The 22,159-nt window shown below is 39.6% G+C and overlaps 2 protein-coding genes and 1 long non-coding RNA gene across 4 annotated transcripts; 1 reads left to right on the forward strand and 2 right to left on the reverse strand.

The window, feature by feature from the left end:
- Positions 1 to 2,445: 2,445 nt before the first annotated feature.
- Positions 2,446 to 10,219, reverse strand: LOC146693238 (dehydrogenase/reductase SDR family member 13-like). Its single transcript, XM_085479051.1, has 5 exons — positions 9,922 to 10,219; positions 6,884 to 7,002; positions 3,503 to 3,626; positions 3,105 to 3,431; positions 2,446 to 2,988 (listed from the first exon to the last, which is right to left on the reverse strand). The coding sequence occupies exons 1-5, from the start codon at positions 10,046 to 10,048 to the stop codon at positions 2,729 to 2,731; spliced, it is 957 nt and encodes a 318-aa protein (XP_085335177.1). The 5' UTR covers positions 10,049 to 10,219; the 3' UTR covers positions 2,446 to 2,728.
- Positions 10,220 to 13,268: 3,049 nt separating this feature from the next.
- On the forward strand, positions 13,269 to 15,911 carry LOC146693239 (uncharacterized). Of its 2 annotated transcripts, XR_014923842.1 has the most exons (4): positions 13,269 to 13,613; positions 14,151 to 14,197; positions 14,568 to 14,660; positions 15,299 to 15,911. It is a non-coding gene; the product is annotated as an uncharacterized LOC146693239 (long non-coding RNA). The 2 variants fall into 2 exon arrangements; XR_014923841.1 differs by lacking the exon at positions 13,269 to 13,613 and having other exon boundaries at positions 13,683 to 14,197.
- Positions 15,912 to 18,241: 2,330 nt separating this feature from the next.
- On the reverse strand, positions 18,242 to 21,276 carry LOC146693240 (dehydrogenase/reductase SDR family member 13-like). Its single transcript, XM_085479050.1, has 5 exons — positions 21,016 to 21,276; positions 20,816 to 20,934; positions 19,964 to 20,087; positions 19,105 to 19,431; positions 18,242 to 18,931 (listed from the first exon to the last, which is right to left on the reverse strand). Exons 1-5 carry the CDS (start codon positions 21,137 to 21,139, stop codon positions 18,672 to 18,674), a joined length of 954 nt encoding a protein of 317 aa, XP_085335176.1. The 5' UTR covers positions 21,140 to 21,276; the 3' UTR covers positions 18,242 to 18,671.
- Between the last annotated feature and the right edge of the window lie 883 nt (positions 21,277 to 22,159).

The raw sequence follows: 22,159 nt of genomic DNA on the forward strand, positions 1-22,159 counted from the left end.
GCCGGTATTTCCGGTCAACCCTTTGACTTCCAGTTCTCGTCTGGAAACTGTTCCTCTTTTGCAGAGACAATTTCGCAGTTACAAGCAGACATGACTAACCTCTCACCTATAAATGAGTCTAACTAATGTGTGTGTGTGTGTGTATATGTCACGACCTCACTCGGCACTCTATGTCACCTCTCACCTACTAACGCTCACAGTCAAACAGAGGCCACTGTCAAATGTGTCAACAGTTTACTAAAACTTATAGATGTAATATAAATTGAATAAATGTTTTAACCAACTGATACTACTTAAAACTCAATACAAGAACATGAACATACAGTGGGGCAAAAAAGTATTTAGTCAGCCACCGATTGTGCAAGTTCCCCCACCTAAAATGATGACAGAGGTCAGTAATTTGCACCAGAGGTACACTTCAACTGTGAGAGACAGAATGTGGAAAAAAAAATCCATGAATCCACATGGTAGGATTTGTAAAGAATTTATTCGTAAATCAGGGTGGAAAATAAGTATTTGGTCAATAACAAAAATACAACTCAATACTTTGTAACATAACCTTTGTTGGCAATAACAGAGGTCAAACGTTTACTATAGGTCTTTACCAGGTTTGCACACACAGTAGCTGGTATTTTGGCCCATTCCTCCATGCAGATCTTCTCGAGAGCAGTGATGTTTTGGGGCTGTCGCCGAGCAACACGGACTTTCAACTCCCGCCACAGATTTTCTATGGGGTTGAGGTCTGGAGACTGGCTAGGCCACTCCAGGACTTTCAAATGCTTCTTACGGAGCCACTCCTTTGTTGCCCGGGCGGTGTGTTTTGGATCATTGTCATGTTGGAAGACCCAGCCTCGTTTCATCTTCAAAGTTCTCACTGATGGAAGGAGGTTTTGGCTCAAAATCTCACGATACATGGCCCCATTTATTCTGTCCTTAACACGGATCAGTCGTCCTGTCCCCTTGGCAGAAAAACAGCCCCATAGCATGATGTTTCCACCCCCATGCTTCACAGTAGGTATGGTGTTCTTGGGATGCAACTCAGTATTCTTCTTCCTCCAAACACGACGAGTTGAGTTTATACCAAAAAGTTCTACTTTGGTTTCATCTGACCACATGACATTCTCCCAATCCTCTGCTGTATCATCCATGTGCTCTCTGGCAAACTTCAGACGGGCCTGGACATGCACTGGCTTCAGCAGCGGAACACGTCTGGCACTGCGGGATTTGATTCCCTGCCGTTGTAGTGTGTTACTGATGGTGACCTTTGTTACTTTGGTCCCAGCTCTCTGCAGGTCATTCACCAGGTCCCCCCGTGTGGTTCTGGGATCTTTGCTCACCGTTCTCATGATCATTTTGACCCCACGGGATGAGATCTTGCGTGGAGCCCCAGATGGAGGGAGATTATCAGTGGTCTTGTATGTCTTCCATTTTCTGATGATTGCTCCCACAGTTGATTTTTTTCACACCAAGCTGCTTGCCTATTGTAGATTCACTCTTCCCAGTCTGGTGAAGGTCTACAATACTTTTCCTGGTGTCCTTCGAAAGCTCTTTGGTCTTGGCCATGGCGGAGTTTGGAGTCTGACTGTTTGAGGCTGTGGACAGGTGTCTTTTATACAGATGATGAGTTCAAACAGGTGCCATTCATACAGGTAACGAGTGGGGGACAGAAAAGCTTCTTACAGAAGACGTTACAGGTCTGTGAGAGCCAGAGATTTTCCTTGTTTGAGGTGACCAAATACTTATTTTCCACCCTGATTTACGAATAAATTCTTTACAAATCCTACCATGTGAATTCATGGATTTTTTTTTCACATTCTGTCTCTCACAGTTGAAGTGTACCTCTGGTGCAAATTACTGACCTCTGTCATCATTTTAAGTGGGGGAACTTGCACAATCGGTGGCTGACTAAATACTTTTTTGCCCCACTGTATGAAAGATAATAAAAATGACCTGATATAAGTGTTTTGTAAGCATGTATTGCAATTCCTTCTATGTTCTAGTTTCCCTCAGCATGAATGACCTGGACAGTCACGCCAGTGAAGCTTAAGACCCTTAATGAACCGAACATCAACTCAAAATAAGCACAGATATGCAATATGTATAAAATAGTTATAACTGCATCTGGAATACAAGATTAATATGATAACAGTATGCATAACCATCTTAAAGCTATCTGTTACATTGTTAAAGCAATGATCATACTGCAGATTATATTGTGCTGGTAAAATACTTTTGTTCATCCCCACACTGTCAAGTTTGAGCCGGGAACCATCTTGCTGCGAGGCAAGCGAGCTAACAAATGCACCACTCCACAAAGCTATAGCAGTTTGTCCAAACTGTCACCTTCTTCCTCTGTTGCTTTCATCGAGGCGTTGCCACTGGCTTAACTGGTCCAAAAAAATGTAACCGTCATGTGAAAACAAAATGCCCAATTCACTGCAGTGCTGAGACGCAGATATGACTTTTAATGATAAAACATATCTACTTCATTAATACAAAACAACATGACACATACTGTAGAATATTCTTTCTACACAACAGTTAAAAAAACATATTATTCACTTGAGAATCTAAAATGGTCCCCATGTTGAAATTATAGCACAATGCCAGAGAACCTTAAGACCTGACATACCATCAGCCCAGCAATAGCACATAATAAAACCAAAGGTGTGGTATCGTCTCTATGTTACAAAGTATTCACAGAGTCCTTGAATTTTTCTGGAGTCTCTTATGGTAAGCCAGATAACCTCTCACTCACTTCCCACAGCTTCTTTGCCAGGGCATCATCTCGAGCTTTGACTCCTACTTGTTGCAGCGCACAATTGGAGAAGTAGCGTCCACTGAGGGGTTCAATGCCCTCTTGTAGAGCACAGTAAAGGGTGGTCTGTGACCCCGCCTCAAGGCTGAGGAAGAACAGCTTTGCAAAAGGCATCATGAGAAGCTGCAGCCACAGGCTCATACTGCGACCCAGCTCTGTGTAGATGACTCCTGGGAAGAACAGAGGTGATCTTAACTCAGAGGTACTCATTTGGACATGTAGTGTTGTAGTAGCTTTTGCTTGTGGTACACACAGCCTCACACCAAAAATGGAAGCAGACACTGACCTGGGTGCAGGCAGTAGCAGGAGACACTGGTGCCCTCCAGTTTGTTGGACAACTCCCTGGTAAAAAGCACATTACACAGTTTGCTGTTACAGTAGGCCTGGAAGCTGTCCCAGGTAGACTGACCTGACACCAAATCTTTCTGGGAATTAAGCAGAGAGAAGTCAACGGTTCCAAGGTGGTGCAGCAGTGCAGCCACTGTGACCACTCTACTGGGACCACACTGCTTTAGCCGCTCCAGGAGGAGATTGGTGAGCAGGAAGTGGCCCAGATGGTTCACACCAAACGCCATACCAAAACCCTCCTCGGTACATCCCAGGCCCATCACACCTGCAACACAAAGTTTCAGTCACTATCGATAGAACAGACAGCGACATTTCTCTGTATGGCAACATTCCCACCTGCATTGTTAATGAGGATGTCCAGTCTGGGCTCGGTCTTCAGGAAGGTTTCAGCAAAGCTCTGAACAGATTTCAGACTCGCCAGATCCAGATGCATAAACACCACCTGGTTGTTGCCGCTCTCCTACAGGACAGAACTGCTGAGTAAGACAGGCTGCGATAGATCTGTCACATATCTGGCAGGACTGAACAATGATGGTGCATTTGAAAATAAAACCTAAAACACATCCTTATGTAAGCGCTAGAAAAAGATCAGATGTCTGTTTGATGCTTGTTGAATTACATGCTAACCATGCGTCTGATACCGAATACAAATAAAGTACCGTTTATTTTTATCATTTGTTTTCTTACATCTCCATAGACTTGTAGTCAAGACCACCTAATCCGAGACCAAGACAAGACCAAGACCAGAGGGTATCGAGACCAAGACGAGACAAAAAAAGTCTTTAAACTGCAGCCAGATGCTGCTTCGTTTACGGGTGTCAGGCATATTTATGTGTTTTTGCTTTCGCACAGCCCTCCTCACCGCTGTCTACGGTCTCACTTACTTGCTGAGAGGACAGACGCACGCTCCACTTGACTGTCGCGTTTCTCACCCTCTCTGTTTTTCACATAATGATATTATCCTATATCCTCGCATGTGATTGGCCACAATATGGAGGGATTGGAGCATAGCTGAGCCACTGTGTGAGAGCTGAGCAGCCAAAGGAAATTAAGTGAGGGTAGAAATGACTGAAAGATTAATAGGCTCTGTTTTGAGTTTTGTTCAAAAAAGAATGACTTCATACAGACAAAAAATATATATCACATGTGCAGGACACCTTAAACTAGTTTTTTAATTAAGCAGCAAGGCAGAACAAAGACAGGCGGACTAAACCCCAATTCAACCAGACCCAGAACTGATCCGGAATTAAAACAGGACTACAACAGCTCAAAATCAGGACTACTTAGGATTTAACCAAAACAGAACCAGAATCAGAACTAGATGATAGTAGCACTAAAAATCATCATAGACCTGCACTACACTTATTTTTTAATTCTACCAAAGTACAATATTTAGATTCAGAAACGTTTATATAATTATTTAGCCTTGTTGTGTAAACAAGCCTGCATAACTTAATAAATATAGAATTTGAAAAATAACAAACCTAAAAAGAAACACTAGGTACGAGATACATGAGGACCTATGATACGGTGATACTTTTGGCAAACAACCATTTGACTAACATGTGTGTCTCACCTGCTCTTGTTCCATCTCTGTTCTGTTCCTCTCTCTCTCCCTCTCTGTTCCTCTCTCTCTCCCTCTCTGTTCCTCTCTCTCTCCCTCTCTGTTCCTCTCTCTCTCCCTCTCTGTTCCTCTCCCTCTCCCTCTTTGTGCTGACAATCAAACCAAACACCAACATCTTCAAATATACAGTTGAAACCAGATATTTACAAACTCTTCAGATCAAAACAGAAACACTTTTTTAATTGTAACATCAAATCAGACTAAATGTTTATTTTTTTTAGATTGATAAATATAAAAAACATATTTGTTAACTTTAAGAGTAAAGAGAGAAACTGTCTGTATTTCTTAATTGTAAATGGCACCAAATTGTATTCAAAACTGAGCCACACTTATGGAGCTCCACAATTCTTTTCCTGGTGTTTTGGTTGACATCTCTTGATTTTCCCATGTCACAGAAACAGGCTCTGTGTTTTGCCTTATATGCATCCACAGCTGTGCCACCAATTTACTCACATGGACTCTACTAACCTATCAGAAGCTTCTTCAGCTCAGAATGGAATCGTCTGCAGGTTTCTTATTAATTTACAATAAACTTAGTGTACATGTACTCCTAAATTTGATGAAAGTGATAAAAAATAGAAGCTCTGTCTCTCTTTATTCTGACATTTAACTAATTCAAAAGATATTTCAATATTTATTTCAATATTTTAGTTCAGTCTAAATTGATGTTTAACAGTAAAAAAAAAAAAAGGTTTTATGTTTTCTCCATAAAGTGTTTGTAAATATCTGGTTTAAACTGTGAATATACTGCTGTGTATTGAAATTCCGCTTGTTTTGCATAGAAATATACTGAACAACATACAAAGCATAATATATAAAATAACATCTACCAGAGTTTTTTCTTTGAAAGAAGCTCCTTATGTCCATTGTTGTGTTCATCAGTACATAACTGAAACCGATTTAGAGAGTTTGTTTAGCCGTGGAGGGAAACAACTGAAAATATGAAATGTAAGCTAAGACTCTCTAAAAAATCAGCATTGCTGTTCGGCTTTTTATTTATCCATTTGTTGATTCACTCGAAGAGCAAGTAACGCAACCAAGTGATCAGTTTAATCTCAGTCTTTTGTGATAAACCTTCATATTTACATTATTTGTACAGTACGAATGATTTGCTTTGGTACCTGGTCAAACTTACGCTCTCCTCTGTCTGCAGCAAACTCGCAGGCAGCAGCTTCTCCCCCCTCGCTCACATGGGTGCTGTGCTCAGTCGCCTAGTGCCTGAGCTCGGATCATACCAAAATTAGGGGGAATTTACGACTGTGCGCTCTGTGCTTCGAGTATTGTGTTTATTTTTTGTTTTATACAGTTTATACAGTCAGGCATCTAACTATGAAACAAATTACACTCCAAAAGACCCAGGGCTTCTGAAAAAATGACCCGGGCTTAAGCCCAGTAAGCCACCCCCCGCTCCGCCGATGGTTGACTCCAAATCTCCCGAACACTATGTCGATTTCAGAACGCAAGACCGAGACAGCGAGACCAAGACCAAGACAAAAGTCCGTCGAGACCAAGACGAGACCAAGAGACCACGTAAAAGTGGTCTCGAGACATCCAACTCTACATCTCCACCAAAGAGACGGGCTCTGGCTGAAACCACTAAAACACAGCTAGAGGCCACTGCAGTGTTACCCTTACTGTTTACTTCTACTCGTAACCTCAATTATAGGTCGCTGCTGTCAGGAGTGCGTTTCTTTCTGTATATGGATGGATTCATCCTTCCCTCATTTGTGATCAGTCTTCATGTTCCTGCTACTGACAAGCACTACCACAGGACAATCCCTCGAACACCATGCTTCACTGTTGGGCAGGTAGCAGCATGTGATAAGCATTGCCCACCTCTGAACCGAAACAACTTTCTGAGATTTGCTTACTTGGATGATTGAGCATGCATAAAGACAAAGGTCTAAAAACTTTCACAATATATATACTAAAATTGATTTTTAATAACTTACTCTTTCTCATTTTTAGTGATTGAGTGAACACTCCTGTAAGTTTTTCAGTTAAAATGAAAGAAAATGAAACTACCAACTAGTTCTCTCAACTGACTGTGGCACAGGATAGTGCCTGCTGTGTGTCAGTCTCTGACTTCTTACACTGCGGATGTCGTAAGCGGCAGCCTCTCCTCTCTCCTTGTTACGGCAGGCCAGGATCACCCTGGCTCCTCGTTTCGCCAGCTGCAAAGCTGTGGACTTACCAATGCCAGTGTTGCTTCCTGTTCAGAAAAGCAATTCAAACATCTCAGCAAACCACTCGCAAAGGTGTCATTGTGAATACAGTGGCATTATCTCTGGGTATCTAATGAAAATTCAATCTAAGACTGTTTTTACCTGTTACATGTTCAGTTAAATTCACAGTCTTGTGATAGAATTACACATCAAAAGTGGAAAACAGTGCAAATGTACAGATATCCGTTTTTACAGTTGACCTTTGTATTTAAAAATGAGACATGAAGCATGAGGGTGGACCTCGCTAAAAACTCAGAGGACACTGTGGGTTCAAAAGGTCTTCAGCCCAATTACTCTTGGTTCAGCCTAAATCTAGACTTAAATCTAGGGGTGACCGTGCTTTTGCCCTGGTTGCACCAAACCTGTGGAACAACCTTCCCATCGCTATCCATTCTATCTTTTAAATTACGTTTAAAAACTCACTTATTTAACCTAGCTTTTCCATCTAGTTAGTGCCCCTATTTTATATTTGGCTCCATTTGTATCTATGTACCTGTCTGTACATATGGTACATAGAGTTGTACATATGTGGTACATTGTTAATGGCCTTTTATTTAATCATGTCTTAATTTCCCTGTTTCTATTGTAAAGCACTTTGGTGCAGAGGTGTGGACTCGAGTCACATGACTTGGACTCGAGTCAGACTCGAGTCATTAATTTTATGACTTTAGACTTGACTTGAAAAAATGTTCTAAGACTTGTGACTTGACTTGGACTTTTACACCAATGACTTGGGACTTGAATTGGACTTGAACCGGTTTACTTGAAAAGACTTGATATTTTACCCCAAATATAAAATTTAACATGCATATTATATAGAGATTGAAAATGTGACGTCATTCACGGGTAGAACCGCAAAGGATTCTGGGAACTCGTGGCAAGCGGTACTAGCGCACGCAGGCTTTCAATTAAAATCAGTTACACAGCGATAAAAAGAAACACAAAAATGTCAAGAAGCTGTTGTATTATTAACTGCAATAGCCGGTCGCATGACAGCCACGGGAAGCCGACGGGTAGAGAGATCGGTTGTTATCGGATTACGTCGTTGAAGAGAAATTGTTCAAGCCATGTTTCCGAAGTAACAAAGATGCGACGGATGGCCTGGATTGCAGCCATTCAAAGATCAAATATAACGTCCCAGAACCCTCCAGCTCACAGGTTAGTCTGCTCCAAGCATTTACACGAAGGTCAGTGTTTTTTAGTAGTTAATACGTCATTTTCATAACATAATTAGTGATATAGATTACAAGCAAGTCTGGCGCTGAACAGAAATTGTCGCGCTATGCTCCTTTATTTATTGTGCATAAATAGTGAATTGTCCTGACACAATATTGCGTTTCGCTTCTGTTATTATGGTACATTGACAAAAACATATACTTTTATTCACAGGATAAAACAGGTTTTTTGTATCACTAATTGCCCAGTACGATTACAGCATACAGTATTGTTGTCACTGCTACATTTCTGTGATGCTACCAGAAATTATTTCCACTACTAATTAATTACCGTTGAGCTCAAAGGTCCTATTAATAAACGGTTAAGGAATGTGTATTTATGAAGACGATTTGTGAGACTGGTAAACTTATGATACGTACGATGGTCTTTCGTTCTACACGGTGCATTTCAAGGTCCTGCACCCATCCGTCGGTAAACTGTACCTGGGCTTGTTGCAGTGACCGGAAGTTACTAAACTTCATGAGTGTGTGCACTCACTCCAAGAACCGTATAATTATAAATATGCATATAAATATGCTAAGATGAGATAGCTGACTTCATCTAACTAGCAAATGTTGTCCAGGCTATGTTGGTGATACAGTTTTTTTTTAATGTGTATGATATTTTTGTCATGCGATTTTAAAGCTGGTCCTACAACCGCATCCAAGAATAACATGCAGCTTATCTCAGAACTGTCGGTGAAAATTATCCTTGGAGCTAGGTTTAATTGAGCTGCATTTTAAAGAGGTGCAATTTCACAATTTGTGTATATTTTCTAAGTTCACTATTTTGTCATGTGTTGAGAAAAACACAGATTTTAAAATTACATGGTCTAATATTTACATTTAGCATAACTGCAACATTATTTTTTCGTTTTTTTTTAAAGACTCGAAAGGACTTGAAATTCAAAGTTTCAGACTTGTGACTTGACTCGGACTTTTACACCAGTGACTTGAGACTCGACTCTGACTTGCCTGACATTACTTGAGACTTGACTTGAGACTTGAGGATAAAGACTTGAGACTTACTTGAGACTTGCAAAACAATGACTTGGTCCCACCTCTGCTTTGGTGTACTGTTGGTTTTTTAAATGTGCTATATAAATAAAGTTGTATTTCAGGTGGACGCCGAGTCCTCTGCTAATCATCTTGAAGTCACAAATGTTTCACTTTGCTTTTCAGACCACCCACAGAGCTAACCATTTAAAACTAATAGTTTTTTGTTTTATTTTTCCTATAAAAGAATAAACAATTGATACCTGGAAAAAAAAGCGAAGCTAGTTTCACAACTTTTACTCCGATTCCGAATACATTTTTACAATCTTCGGAGACTATTTTAAACATCAGCATGGCAAAAATCCCTCTACTTAATGATGAAAGATTTTCAAAGACGTTAACTAATTTATAAGTCCTTTTTACAACAGGCAGCGAACTGCCATCTTTGTTTTCATTTTGAAATAGAGACACAGCCCGTCGGTAACAGTTGTTTCAGAAACATAGTTTTATCATTCAGAAGGAGTGTGTCCCTTTCGGCTGATTCTAAAAGGACTTCGCGATTTTTCAAGTATCACTGCTGACTTTTACTCAAACCAGCAGTAAGCTGGGACCTGACTGGACAATGGTAAGATTGCGCAACTTACGTGAGTTAGTGACTGTGTTTACAGTTGATGAGCGGACAGTGGGGCGTGTTACCTGTAACAATGGCCGTCTTGCCCTTAAGCTTCACTGAACTGGAGCATCTCGCGGATCTGAACACACAGTAATAAACTAACACATAAAACGATACGAATCCCGCTATGAGGCATAGTAAAGCCGACATTACGACACTTCCAAACACTGCTCAATTCTTCGTAACCAAGTGACTGTCTCTTCTTCTATCACTATTTGCGGCTACCAGCAGCAACAAAGGCTCTCTGCTGCCCTCTGTCGTTTCTATTCTCATTCATTCAGATTTACTTAGCGCCAGCGTCAGATCCGCAGTTCTTGAAAAGAAAAGAAAAGAAAAGTATTTTTTTAGATAAAGTCCTCTGCCACAGGTCTGGAGCCTTGAGGGTCCTGCAGAGTATTTCTGTTGCCCTTTTCTGGGCAGAGATCTCGGATTTTTTCTTGGCTTGGTGGTCAGGTCACTGCCCCAAATCCCCCGGTTACCACTGTGTCCACTGTTGCCTTCCCCCTCCACATCTTTCGATCTCCTCTCTCAGCACTTGGCACTTATCAAGCTTCTCATGTTCCTTCTCCCTGATGTTGCTGTCACTTGTATATGTTTGGCTGGTTAGTCGTTACCAGTTTGTCCATCTGTATATGGTCTCACAGGATCTTAGCTTGGTCATTCTCAACCCTAGTGAGCATATCGCATTTTGTCCTCGAGACTTAAAGGTCATGCTGAGCAGAAAGGGTTAAAATGAATTTCGAAGTATCAGCCAGAAAAGTATGATAAAAGCTTGTTTTAGCAGTGCCAGTGATATCACTGGCACTGCTAAAACAAGCTTTTATCATGCTAGCCCAATTTTCTAATCTTCTGATGAGAGTGGCAAGGCTGCAGATAAATCTAGAAGGACTCAAATGAAATATTGTCGGTTATTGAAGCATAGAAATTTTTGTTTTCAAATTAATAAATTTATTAAAAATTTCTTAAATGAAAGGGGTTTTTTGGCAGATCAAGACAATGGATGATTTAAAGTAATTTGGGCTGGAGTTAGATGAAAGTGATTAATTTAAACTTGAACTGTAATGTGATATCACTGATGTTGCCAGCAAAGAAATTTGGGAATTTTTCACAGTCATCCGAAGATTTGGCAGGAAAAGAAGCTGGATCAGCACTAAGGAGTCTGTTAATGATTTTAAACAGAACGTTGGCTTGTGCTTATCATTATTAATCAATTAATTCTTGCTTAACAGCACCTTCAGGTGAAGGTAACAAACTGACAAAAATGTGACAATAGCTGAGACCAGGATTATTTTAGGATTTAGGTGGATGGTAGATAACAATACAGCAAACTTGATATTGCTACTGTCATGATTCCTGTCAGTCCTGTCACTGTAATATGAATTATTTAACAATTAGTTAATCCTTAGTTGGGGGGAAAAACCCTCCTTTCTCTCCACACCAATCACCCACACCCCCACTCTCCAACCCTTCCCTGTGTACAGTAAAAGTTACAGCAAGGTACCAGAGAACTCTTTGTGTCTTGTAAGAGCTGAGACCCTTTGAAATCACAAGAGGTTTAAGTACTTAAAATGTTTTTTTAAAAGACATGGTTGTGTCAGTCAGTAAAGGAAAATGGGATTTCATGAATCTGTATTTTAACTGACATATTATAATCTTGATAGCTCTTAAAAAGCGGTTTGGTTTATCTGACTCTAAAAAGGAACGTTCATACTAAACAACACTCTTTTGCTATGGCACTGCACTCTGCTCATTAACGTAGGAGCAGAAGGTCGCCTTTGTGTGAAACCATCCCTCATTAGCATGTAGAGTAGTCACAGTGACACAGCAGTGTATTCGCCACAGAGAAAAAAAGCTGTGCTCACACAGTGACTTTTGTTTTACTTTGAAACCTGTCATCCATCATGTAAACGAGATCTCGCAAAACAAACTGTAGTAGGTCTCGACCTCCCGTTAGCTTCGAGATGGTGGGTGTCAGAAATATGTGATGTCTTGTAAACCGAGCAGATATTTGACGTTTACACAACTACATTCACACCTCAAAATATCTTAAAAGTTTATTTTGTGACCCAGAAAGAGTAATATTACAACTAAGTAGCTGCCGCCATTGTTGGAATTCAACTTTTGCGAAATCTCTCAAAAGCTTTGCAAGATCCCGAGTTTGTTTTGCGAGATCTCGCAAAAGTTCATCGTAATTTTTTTTCTCCCATGTCCCTTGCGGGGCTCCGTAGTTGTCAGGTCACCCAGACTAAAATCAAGTTAGACTTGTTTTTTATATGGTTAGGTGAATAACTGGGTAGCAGTAAAAGTAAGGGTGTGATCTGAACATTTGCCATAACCTTTGGTCCACTGATTAGCCTTAAGCTAAGTCCACTCCTAAATACTGCCCAACAATAACATCCTATAACATGTTGGAGTTTTGCTTTAAAGCTCCTGAGAGTAAATTATTATTTATTAATGAATTAATTGGTACTTTATTAATATACAGTTTATTATAAGTGTTCCATACATGCATGACATGCTGACTGTTGTACTTTTATACCATTTTAAAATCACTTCACTGTTGGCATGCAGTTTTTTATGACATGTTGTCGTAAAACTTTTAGGGAAATCTGAGATGGTTGAGCAGACGGTCCACAGTGACCTCAGATAGAATGACCTTAATAGAACATCACAAGTCATTAAGGTGGAGACAAGTGTTAGTGGGGATTTGGGAAGAAAGATAACAGCAAATGTGAAAGGGAAGGTTTAGAAGAGCATAATGAGACCTGCAATTATGTATGGTTTGGAGCACTGACAAAAAGACAGAATGCTGAAACTGAAGATTTTAACTGGGAGTGACCAGGATAGATGAGATTTGAAATGAATAAATCATTGGGAGGTAAGTTAGAGAAGCATGGCTGAGATGGTTTGGAGATGTGCAGACGAGGGTTATTGGATGTACTGGACAAAGGATGTTGAAGGTGGAGCTGCAGGCAGGAGAAAATGAAAGACCACAAAGAGGTAGAACTACAGAAAAGATTCAGATTTTAGAACTGGATTGCTAAGCATTTGGTGTGATGGAAGCAGAGGACCCCAAGAGGACTTGCTGAAAGAGAAGAAGTCCCTTCCATGTTTTTGGTGTTTTTCTTCTTCTTCTTCTTCTTCTTCTTCTTCTTCTTCTTCTTCTTCTGCCACAGCAGATCATCTATTCAGTTCAATTCAGACCAGGCTGAAGGAGGGGTGGTTATCTGCCCCGACCAGGTGAGGAAGACAGGATGAAGACATACTGTGGAAGAGAGCCAGTGATTAATAATAACTACTGGTTGAATGCAGAGTGGTTTATAAACACATGGTGAGTGAAAAAGAAACACTCAGTGCATCATGTGAAGCCTCCAGCTGCATAGCCTTTTTAAGCATAATTAAGGGAGGACTCAAGGTCACCTGATCTACACTCAAAAAAGTGAAATTTGGTGGTTATTGCATTTACAAGACTCTAACATGTAATTTGAACACAATGAATTTATGTTTCTAAGGTGAACGTAATAAAATCATATAAGATCTACATGAAATTTACCAACTTAGGGCCTCTTAAATTTATTCTTGTTGATATGACATGATAAAATCTAACAAGAGTGGTTAGCTGCCTTAAAGACTCGCGATATCACAAGATCACGTGAGATTCTAAACAACAAGAGGCAGGAAAGCACATGGTTTGCTTCGCGGTCATCTTGGAAAGGTAAGAGTGAATCTATCTTCATCCATCTTGATGAAAATACTTTTTGCACAAAGGTATCATTAGTTTGTCGATTCTTTTCAGTTCTATTTATTCACATTTGGTTTTTTTTGTTTGTTTTTTTAAATATCTGTTTGTTTATGCCATTCTAGCTAGCTAACACGTTAGTGCAAGAATATAGCACAATGTCATGCTAGCATGATAGCCTAATATGAAAGACTTAGCTACTCCAAATATAGATATTGTTTATAACTTAACCTCTGCACATAAGCTAGTTTGGCTCTACCACAGAGACTGTTGTGATAAATTGACATTTTACATGTGGGTTGTTGAAATTTGTAAGTTTGTAAGTTGCAACTGATGGACAGTGGTTTATTTAACAATTTATGTGTTTTTAGTACACTGAGGAGGAAAGACAAAACATGAACAGATATGTTTTCCTGTTTTTTAATTTTTTTGAAATTTAATATTTTTCTACTTAATAAACTTGGAGACTTGCAGTTCCCTCCTGTAAAGATAATAAATGTTTAATCTTATCAGGTGGTGAAAGGTCTGGAGAGCTGGCAGGCCAGTTCATCAAATTCATAGTGAGCTAATATTTTTCTTAAAAATTATCACATTCCCATGTTAAAAATGTAATATATTCATTTGTAAGTGACATATACTTTTGAGACCAAGAAAACATTGCATTCTGATTTTATGTACACATCATCTAAACTTTCTTGAATTGGGGGTATGGCATGATTAAATTAATACACAATTTACAAAACAATATTAAAATGACAGACTTGTCTAAAATGCATAAATACTATTTGAAAAGATTAAGACTGTAAAACAATAGCCTCTGTATTTCTCACAAATTCCTGGTAATTCAACTAATAGTTCTTTAATCCCACTGCTAGGTCGTTGAGATGGATTTCCCTATATATTTGTTTTTTTCCCCCTCTGTGTATAAAGACTGATGCTGTTGAAATCAGAAGAGAATACATCACCAAAGGTCTTTGCATGTACCTGAATGAAGATCCTGAGAAGCTGGTGAAGGATTACCTGGTATGTTAACTTGCCTGTATCCTTAACTAAGGAGATGATCAAAGATAAGCTTGAACTACATACAAAAAGTTTCAGGGGATGGGGTTTTCCTATAAATTACCGGTGGCTGTAAAAAATACCTTTTAAAATAGGAAAAGTAAGAGCTTTAAGTTTCTCACTGGATACTACACACACCATTCTTGAGTGTTTTATACTATCATTATTATAATATCATTATAATAACCTCATTCATACACACATTCATACAAGATTTTTATGTAACATTTACACTTCAATGGATGTATCAGGAGCAACTTGGGGTTCAGTATGTTACCCATTGATAGTTTTAGTATCAGATTAGAGAAGACAGGGATTAAACCAGTAGACAACTTGCTCTACCTCCTGTGCCACAGTCACCCCTATCACAACTCAAGATTTTGAAAGACAGGACATTGTTGAGGTATTGAATGAACTTCTCTTGAGTCAGGAAAAATATCGGGCAGTCATTTTTGATTACATTTACATTATTATAAGGCTTGAATGAGTAAAGCTTTTAGGTATTTTACATTAATGTAAAACAGATATTTACTTTTAAAACTGTTTGCAATGGACATTAGTGAGAAATCATTATCTTTTTTTTGTTTGTTTTATTGTCACAGGAAGTTGATAAAAAGCATCGCCACTGCCATAGCAGAGACAGTCTTTGGAATCTGTGTCATTCGGTCAGAGGGTGCGGAGCCTGGCGATGACCCTCAGGATGTTGTGATTGTTCTAGAGGGGGTGGAAGTGATGGGTGAGTTGGGCAGTGTAGTTTTTGCAGTGACAATGTTGCTTGGTCTGGTCTATTCACTGAACCTGAGCTACCCTCTGGAACTCAGGTACACCTTTGAGGTCCTGCAGAAGATTCTTATGGAATTAGATGCACACAAACTATCCAACAGCACACAAAGTACAGGTTCTCAAAAGACTATTTTCTCGTTGAGAAATGTTTCCATTACAACAGCTACACCATGTATCTGGACCATGAACCTAAAATAATTGCAGATATTTTCTTTTTTGAAAGTGCATCTGTTGACCTTCAAAGTAGTTGTATTGGTCATCGGAAAATCACCTGATTCAGCCATTCATTGTTGTTAAAAAATTGTTTTAACAGGTTAACTTTCCACTTTGTCCACTACTTTTTTTTCTGTTATGTAACTTGTACTTGCATTTCATGTATTCTTTATACATTATGTGAAATTTGCTATAAATTCAATAAATTGGAGAAAACAAAAAGATGTGTATGACAAATTTTTATTTACCTTTTAGATGTAATAGTGAAATGTATGTTAACCAGGCTCTAGACTTTGTTAAATGCTCCAAAAAATTACTCTTTAAATTAACTTAAAATAATCATGGAAAGAATTTCCACGTGATTAAATTGCTTTCTATTAGCATTAAAGACTTGTGTTGGAATAACTTAATTTGTATGAGTTGGTTCAACTCAATTAACTTAAGCTGGGACCAAATTTAGTAAATTAGTTGGAGAAAACCTACTGAATTGAGTAGGTTTAAGTTGGATCAATTCAATTGAGTTGAATTGATCCAACTTAAAGAACAAAACTCTTTAAGTTGGATCAACACTATTAAAATATATTGGATCAAAATGCAGTAAATACGTTGATTCATCAATCTTTAATTAAGTTGGTCCAACTTGAGTGCATTAAGTTGGAGTAACAGAATTGCATAATGCTAAAATAAAGCAATTTAATCACGTGGAAATTCTTTCCATGATTTTTTTATGTTCATTTAAAGAGTTATTTTTTTGAGTGTAGTCCTAACTATATGTTTGATCAAAAAGGAAAGACGGAGAGGGTGTCTGTTTCCCAAATCCAACCAGGGAGCTGGTTCTGCAGAAGAAGGGCCTGAAAGCTGAAGGCTCTGCCTCCCATTCTACTTTTAAATACTCTAGGAACCACAAGTCAGCCTGCAGTCTGAGAGTGAAGTGCTCTAATGGGGTCATATGGTACTATAAGGTCATTAAGATAACATGGAGCCTGAATATTCAAGACCTTCTCCTTGTGTTTGAGGAGAAGAATTTTAAATTCAATTCTGGATTTAACAGGGAGCCAATGAAGAAGAATATAGGAATATAGCCAATAAAAGAGGAATATCTCTCTGTCTAATCCCTGTCAGCATTCTTGCTGCAGCATTTTGGTTTAGCTAAAGGCTTTTCAGGGAAAATATGCTTAATCCCTCGACCTTTCCCGACACCTTTCAGTACCTTTTAAAATGATCATTGATACCAGTTGATACAATTCCTTCTCTCTCCATATTTATATTTGAATATTTTATTATAGGTTAGTGGTTCACATTTCTCATGAACTGTGTGTTTCTATGTTCTTCTCAGTTGTTCTCATACTCACTGTTGTCATACCATAAGAAAAACACTTTGGAAGGTCTGCACTCTTGAACTGAACTAAGGACCTGTTTTTGTTGAATTTGTGACCTCGTCCTCCTGGTGAGGAGGATGAGAGTAAGTAGAAAGTATGAATAACAGTGTAAGCATGCACCCTGCGTTGTTTTATGTGCAGTGTCATTTAAAAACATCCTTAGCTCAGTTTCCTAAATTGATACCTTGATTGAAAGATTATCATTCATACAAGAGCCACGTACTCAGACGTGTGATGAGGGTAGACCCACTGGCTGTACATATGTGTCATGACTTGTTCAGCACTTACAGTGGCTGAAATGCTTAAACCATGATACAGTATAATCATGACAACAACACTCCAAATTCTAGTGACCAAAAAAACCTACAGAAAAAGTGCCCGTATGAATGGGTGAATGAGGTAAGTTGTGTTCAATCATCTTCACTTCACTTCAAGTGCTCAGAGTAGAAAAGTGCTATGTATGAACCAGTCCATTTACCATTTGCTCCATAATCTGATTGGGTGTTGCGTCCTTTTACTACTGAATGCCTCCTATGCCCACTAGGTGGTGATGGAGAATACCCTCTACCCATATGTCACAGTGATGTATATATATCATACGTGGAACCACCAAATAAAATTTCATGTAGAGTGAAAGATGATTAGTAAGTGGTGCTACAAGTATGATATAATACTGTCACATAGATGACTCCAGGCTCATGTTTTATTTTGACATTCCTTGATCTGTGTTCAGTGTATTTAGTTTTGCTTCCTGTTTTTTCCTCCTGTGTCTCATTCCCTCGTTATTCCTCTGTGTATTTGAGCCGTTTTTTCCTCTGTTCGTTGTTGTGTCGTGCCGTCACATACCCCACGTGCTGTTTCCACGTGTGGGAAAAAGTGTCTGTGACTGTAATTAGCAAACCATGAAACAGTTTTGTTTACCTGAATTTTTAATGTTTTGAGCTGGTTTGTTTTTAATGATACAGGGGATTAAAAATGAAAAAGGAGAGAAGGGATATTGGACACAGGTGTTCTTTGTTTTTGTCTTCAGACAATTCAAAATAAAGGTGGAGATTTGAGATTAGAAACAACGTAGCAGCTCAAGCTTCCAGTTAGTCTTCTGAAAGAGTAAACGTTTGAATAAACTGATTATTAGCTGTATACTAATGCAATAAAAATTCAAAAACTTGCTGTAGTCACACGTAGATGTTTATTATGTAAAACCTGTCATGACAACACCACTCTGCTACTCCACCTACTCAACCAGTGAAACCAGGATCATTCAGCTAACCAAACTAGTTATTTGAAACCTGCTTTTTTTTAGTGACTTCGAGACAGTCTGGACTTGCTGAGATTGAAGATTGTTTACTGTGGTGCAAAAATAAACCAGTCACTCTGGTTTATTACAAAGCCTTATCTAAGTGTATACAGCTTATGCACTCAGTGCACAGAATAATTACCGATGTGAACATCTGATCATTACTGTAAAAACAAGTCAATTATGTTTACTGAAAATCAGTCCAGTCATTCTGGCTTTTGTTTGGTTGAGAAACAAAATCAGGCAAAGACTTCATCTATAAGTATCACAGAAACAGTGAAAACTTCACACTATTAACTATTTTTATGCAAGGCCACATAGTCTCTCGCTGAGCTCCCAGAGCTTCTTTGATGCTGCATCATCCTTAGCTTTGTCAGAAACTTCTTTCACTGTGCAGTTGGAGAAGAAACGTCCGCTGAACGGTTCAATCCCCTCCTGGAGGGCACAGTGCAGGGTGGTCTGGCATCCCTGCTCTGTGTTCTTGAAAAAATAAGCAGTGAGGGGCTTCAGGAATAATTGCAAAGTCGAGTTTATATTCCTGGCCAGTTCAGAGTTGATGGCTCCTGCAAAAATAGAAGAACAACTTTAACTTGAAGGGAAAGCTGGTTAGATCTGCTTCAGTTTCTAAATCATGTAGGATCAGAACTTAAAGTGTATACCGAGTGTGTGTACTATACATTAATTCGGTGTTTGTTTGCATGAACTGATGGGGAATATTGGTGCCATGCCCACTGACCTGGATGGAGGCTGTAGCAGGTGACATTGGTACCCTTCAGTCTCTTGGCCAGCTCATGGGTGAAGAGGTAATTGCACAACTTGCTATCAGAATAGTACTGAAGGACCTCCATGAATGAGGTCCCCAGTCCAAGAGCTTTGTGAGTGTTAAGGCAGTCAAAATCAATTTTTCCAAAGTAATGTGCCATAGATGACACGTTGACCACCCTACTTGGTCCACACGCCTTCAGCTGTTCCAGCAGCAGATTCGTTAACAGGAAGTGACCAATGTGATTGACACCAAACATCAGGCCCAGTCCGTCCGCTGTGCGACCCTGCATTTGCACACCTGGACAAAACATGGAGAAAACTTTTATCTTGTTTCAAGATGTGTTAAGATCTAAACAAGCAAGACTTTTAAACATCTGATCACAGTAGAGTAGATAGTTAGGTAAGTCAGATAAGTTCAGGCCACAGGAATAGTCAACAGAATCCTGATTCTCTAGAAGTGCACGTTTAAGTGTATCAGAACTGACTGACTTCTTTCTGTATTTCATTGCAACCCTGAATGTTCAAAATCGGCAGCACGAGGATCATAACCTTGCAAAGTTGACATATGAAGTAGTTCTGTGAACTGGGATGGATGTTGTGTAATAACTGTGTAGCCTTCTTTCTCTGTATTCTTTACGTAGTGTGCTAAAGTGACTGGAAAACATTTTAATCGCTTTCCAAAGCTCACCATGTTATCCATTAAATGTATAAAATCCTTTATACTCTAGAGATAAATATATTTATAATAATATAAATATAATAACCAATGACGACAGACACTGACACAGTTCTCTGTTCATATGACATGAAGTTGCAATGGACAGCCAAACCTGCATTATTGATGAGGATGTCCAGTCGGGGTTCAGATTTGAGGAAGTTTTCAGCAAAACTGCGAACAGACTTTAGACTCCCCAGATCTAGCTGCATGAACACCACCTGGTTGTTCCCGCTGTCCTGCAGAAAACATGAAAAACTCATTGAGCACATAACTATTTTACAATGTCCATCTACTGTCATGAATGAGCCTGGTATAACCTGTACAATAATTGTTAGATTTGTATTGTTGGATTGTCATTTATGCTTAGAAATATATATTTATATATGCTTAGAAGTATATAACCATTTGTAGATTGAAAGAATGTCTCATCCTAGGAGGTCTGTAACAACTCTGTGTAGCATGAAGAGGGGGGTGCGTTTACTCCTCTCCAGAGTGTTGCAAACACACGTATATCTGTTTAAGTATAAGTGCCTTTTGTTTAGATGAACTGCTGGACTTCCAGACCAGTAGGTTTAGGGAAGTCGTTTATGGGGTCACAGTCTGACCCCCCCCCCCCCCCACACACACACACACACACACACACACACACACTTACTTACACAACGCACAGACAAGGTACTCTTTGTGTGTATGTATACGTCATATGTTAATGAACCTATGTATATTCATGTAACCTAACGGACGAGAGAAACTGGGGTCAAGCGTTTGTCCAGTTCTCTCCCGTGCACGAGAAACATAAAGAACTTTGCCAACTCGTGTCTTGCTTTGTTGTGCAGCTGAATTGTCTTGAACGTTCCAGCGAATAGGTTTAAGCTACAAACCTATCAATAATGTACATACTAGATAACATTGCAGGTTATTTAGGACAGACATGGGTCTTTTGCTTGGTTAAATATCTAGTCACCCTCTTGATTTCTTCAAGTGCAGCCTCTCCTCGCTGCTTGCTGCGACAGGCCAGAATCACCCGAGCTCCTCTTTTAGCCAGATCTAGGGCTGTGGTCTTCCCAATACCCGTGTTGCTGCCTGCAGGTGAAAAAGCTTTTATTCTGCTCATCAAAGAAACATAGTGCAACACAGTGGCCACAAAACACAGCCTTTACTTACCAGTCACAATCACAGTTTTCCCATGTAGCTTTGCTTTGCTTGTGCACCTCTTTCCTTTCACTACAATCTCACGGTAAAAATAAGCAACAGCTATAGCAAGACCCAAGACCAGCAGAAGGCACATTGTTCCTGCCTCAGTTTCACAGCAAACTGCCTGCTCACAAGAAGTCTAAGCAATTCAGCTGGCTGTAACTTGCTCTGAGATTTAAACAAACACACCCATTTCCTGCATGGGCGTGACTGTGTCTTTGTTATCGGGTTACAGCCAATGACAGTCATTGGTTACAGCCAAAATGAAGCCAAAACGTCTCTATCGCCCCCTGGTGTCTGGCTGCAGTATAGGTCATAAACCCCGCCTCTTCCATGTGGCTGGGGTCAGACTAAAATAAATTTATTCTCCTCAGATAATTTTTTTTCCAAAGATTCTTTCTTTTGTTGTCAATAATTCTCATCACGCTGATTTATGTCCAAGGGGTCTCCTCTCCCATAAGTTTGATTCTAATTCCTACCGCGGTGATGTTAAATTGGGGGTGAAACGTCATCATAACAGCTTTGACTGGCAGCTGCAGTCACGGAGAAACTTGCGTATCTCTGTCCGGGAATAGCAGATAGAGCGTAGGCTCTGAGAGGAGGGCCAGCGTTTACGCTACGAAAACACGACCGAGTGTTTTAACCTGACAGCCTGAGGTGTTCTTCAGTAAACTGGACTACCCGACAGAAGGACCCGAGGCCCCGCTGCACTTTTTCGGTAAGTTAAATGTGTTTGTAAGCTACTCAGTAACTACCGTCCTTAGCTAGCTCCTGAGACCTTAGCTAGCTAAAATGAGCACTCGGCTGTCAGGGTTCGTTTAGCTAATCTGTGCAGGTAAATGAATTTACTAAAGAAATCAAGAGAAACGTCCCGGGCTACTCAGTCACTAATTACTGTTCCTGTACTTTTATTACAAGTATTATACTGTAAAAGCAACAGGCTGCACCCTGCTGCAGCTCCTGTGCAGAGCTGAATATTAAATATGTGCAAACAACATGTTTTCAGTCTCTTGCCACATCTGTAAAGACAGTAACACCATTTTTAAAAGCTTGTACTTCAGTAACTCCTCATTAATCAGGAACTATGGATTAAAGTACTGTAGTGTACTGTAAT

Source organism: Copadichromis virginalis, linkage group LG14, assembly GCF_057382275.1.
Source record: "Copadichromis virginalis isolate Kocher_CV1m ecotype Utaka linkage group LG14, C_Virginalis_male_GT1.1, whole genome shotgun sequence".
Taxonomy (NCBI): domain Eukaryota; kingdom Metazoa; phylum Chordata; class Actinopteri; order Cichliformes; family Cichlidae; genus Copadichromis; species Copadichromis virginalis.